Raw genomic sequence first — 2,412 nt, 5'->3', positions numbered from 1 at the left:
AGGTGCAGAAACCCCTCTGAGCGGGGCTTGGACCTGACCCCCCTGGTGGGACAGGTGCAGAAACCCCTCTGAGCGGGGCTTGGACCTGACCCCCCGACCCTCTGAAATGACGTGGAGGCACGACGATGAGCCAAGAATAATTACAATACTGTCAAAGTGCAAGAAGCTGGATCCTGAAACCACGGACCATGTCTGCTGAGACCCCCCAGATCCCAACAGAACCCCCACCTGTGGGTGGTCCGCTCCATTCCACCGTACACTGACGAGACGATGAAGCTTTAAAACACGGAACGGTGAATATGTGCAAAAATRGCAGAAGACGACATCGGGACATTATTTCAAACAAAAACTGGTTCCGGTCTTGATGCTACGATGATGGTTCCTCTACGGCCATGAGCCAGACCGAGACAGTCCAGAAACCCACAGAGTTCTGCTGGATCAGGACTGGAACCAGTTTTAATGTAAAGACCAGACTGGACCGCAGCCCACAGCGCCACCTGCTGCTCAGGTAGTTGTCCTCAAACATGACTGAGGAGCTCACAGGAGGGAAGAACAAAGTTTCTCCTTTCATGGTTACAGAAATATTCACACTATTAACAGAAAGACCAGTTCTGCTGCGAGGTCCGGCTGAAAACCAGGACCCACCTGGAAGCTTCAGCTCACCTGCTTCACACTGCTCGGTGTTTTGGGGGTTGATGTATTTGTTGCAGGACTCTAGATCATCTCCACGTTTGCTCAATAAAAACCAGAAGTGAGATTCTGCTGAAGTTCTGTTTGGTTTCATCACCTGGATGCACCTGGTTCACCTTTATGAAACTGTGGACCTGATCCGATGTGAAGTCTCGACTGCAGGTCTAACTGGTCCCACGTTTTCTGGATGAACCGGGCTTCTGGTTTTGTTTACCTGGCCACCGGTGGATCCACTGCGCTCAGGTAGCACACAGGTGTTCTGCCTGACGACACTTCCAGCGTGTCCTCAGGTCAGTCACAGGTTACCTGCAGTGGGCGTGGCCTGTTTAGCAGCCGAAGTACTGAGAGACCCGAGAGCAGGAACAGTCTGTCCGTCAAGGTTGTTTACAGGAAGAGGCGGGGCTTACAGTGATGCTGGCAGCTGATTGGTTAGAAGGTGGACCCACAGTGTTAGTGTCCCGGGTGCTGCTGGGACGTGAATGGGGTGAAGGAAGGGGGTGGAGACAGAGACAATGGGCGGGGCTGTGGGTTGGCCCCTCCCACAGGAGGAGAATTCACCGTCGACTGAGAGACACTGAGGAGGACGGAGAACCAGGATGAGTTTTCAGGTTGGACCAGGTGTCCGGAGSTCGTGTGTCTCAGGTGGAACTCACCTGATGGTGTAGCTGCTGCGGTGGGCGGGGTCTGTTACCCCGGCAACAAAGAGCTTTTTTGGAGGTCCGTCTGAGTCCACCCCTCCTGAGAAACAAACGGTTCAGGTATTTAGATGTTCTTATCACCAGAACAAACATCCACCTGCTCCCTACTCTCACTACAGAGCAGTGTCGTCTGCAAACAAGGACAGCTTTTCAAAATAAAAGTGCTGAGTTTATTCCCGCCTGATCAGAAGTTTGTAGGATAAAAACCCAACCGTCAGCAGAGACACAGCTTCAGGTGGGATTTACCTTTTCTCTTCAGCGGCGTTAACACGGGCCATCTGACGGCGGCGCTGACCGCAGGTCTGCAGGACGTCAACACAAACATCACACACTCACACAGGAACTTTCAGAATAAAGGCGCTCCTCTGGGTTTGGACAAACCTGAACCTGCGGGTGGGGCTCGGAGAGGAGTTGGGCGTGACGCCGCTGTCCTGCGATGGATTCCACTGAACGACAGAAAACAGACCAGACTCAGACCAGATCCAGGTCTAATCTGAAGAGCTAATCTGGATTAACGCTCTGGATTAACTCTGAATCTGTAGACAAACAACTCCTCTAAATAACAATGAAACTAACCTGGAATTAAAGAGTCACAAGGAAAAATCTCWAAGTTTCTAATCTGCATTAATTTAAATMTCTCCCTTTATCAATCAGGCTTTTATTCTGAAACATCTGATCAGGATTAGATCGTGGATTATCTGGATCTAGATTTGGCAGCTCTGATCAACAGTGTATTTTAGTTGATCTGTAATCTGGATTTAGAAGCTGATCTAATCTAAACAAACTGTACTTACAGAGAATCTGGATCAGCTGCTGCAAGAAGGTGATCCAACAGAAACAGCTTCAAACTGGATCACTGTGATCCAGATCCAAACTGAATCACTGTGATCCAGATCCAAACTGAATTTACTGTGATCCAGATCCAAACTGGATTTACTGTGATCCAGATCCAAACTGGATTTACTGTGATCCAGATCCAAACTGAATTACAGTGATCCATATCCAAACTGGATCACTGTGATCC

At 49.6% G+C, this 2,412-nt stretch overlaps 1 protein-coding gene across 1 annotated transcript in view; it reads right to left on the bottom strand.

Moving 5' to 3' along the window:
• Positions 1-1,117: 1,117 nt before the first annotated feature.
• The window catches only part of LOC106532115 (protein FAM122A), a gene marked incomplete in the record, with an annotated part of 9,597 nt that continues 8,302 nt past the window's right edge, over positions 1,118-2,412 (bottom strand). Inside the window, 4 exon segments of the mRNA XM_014028119.1 lie at positions 1,118-1,264; positions 1,344-1,428; positions 1,635-1,690; positions 1,770-1,834. Of these exon segments, the coding sequence (XP_013883573.1) occupies positions 1,141-1,264; positions 1,344-1,428; positions 1,635-1,690; positions 1,770-1,834 (330 nt within the window).

Source organism: Austrofundulus limnaeus, unplaced genomic scaffold, assembly GCF_001266775.1.
Source record: "Austrofundulus limnaeus strain Quisiro unplaced genomic scaffold, Austrofundulus_limnaeus-1.0 Scaffold718, whole genome shotgun sequence".
Taxonomy (NCBI): domain Eukaryota; kingdom Metazoa; phylum Chordata; class Actinopteri; order Cyprinodontiformes; family Rivulidae; genus Austrofundulus; species Austrofundulus limnaeus.
The sequence above is the reverse complement of the archived record's forward strand: the minus strand, read 5'-3'. Positions and strand labels throughout refer to the sequence as shown.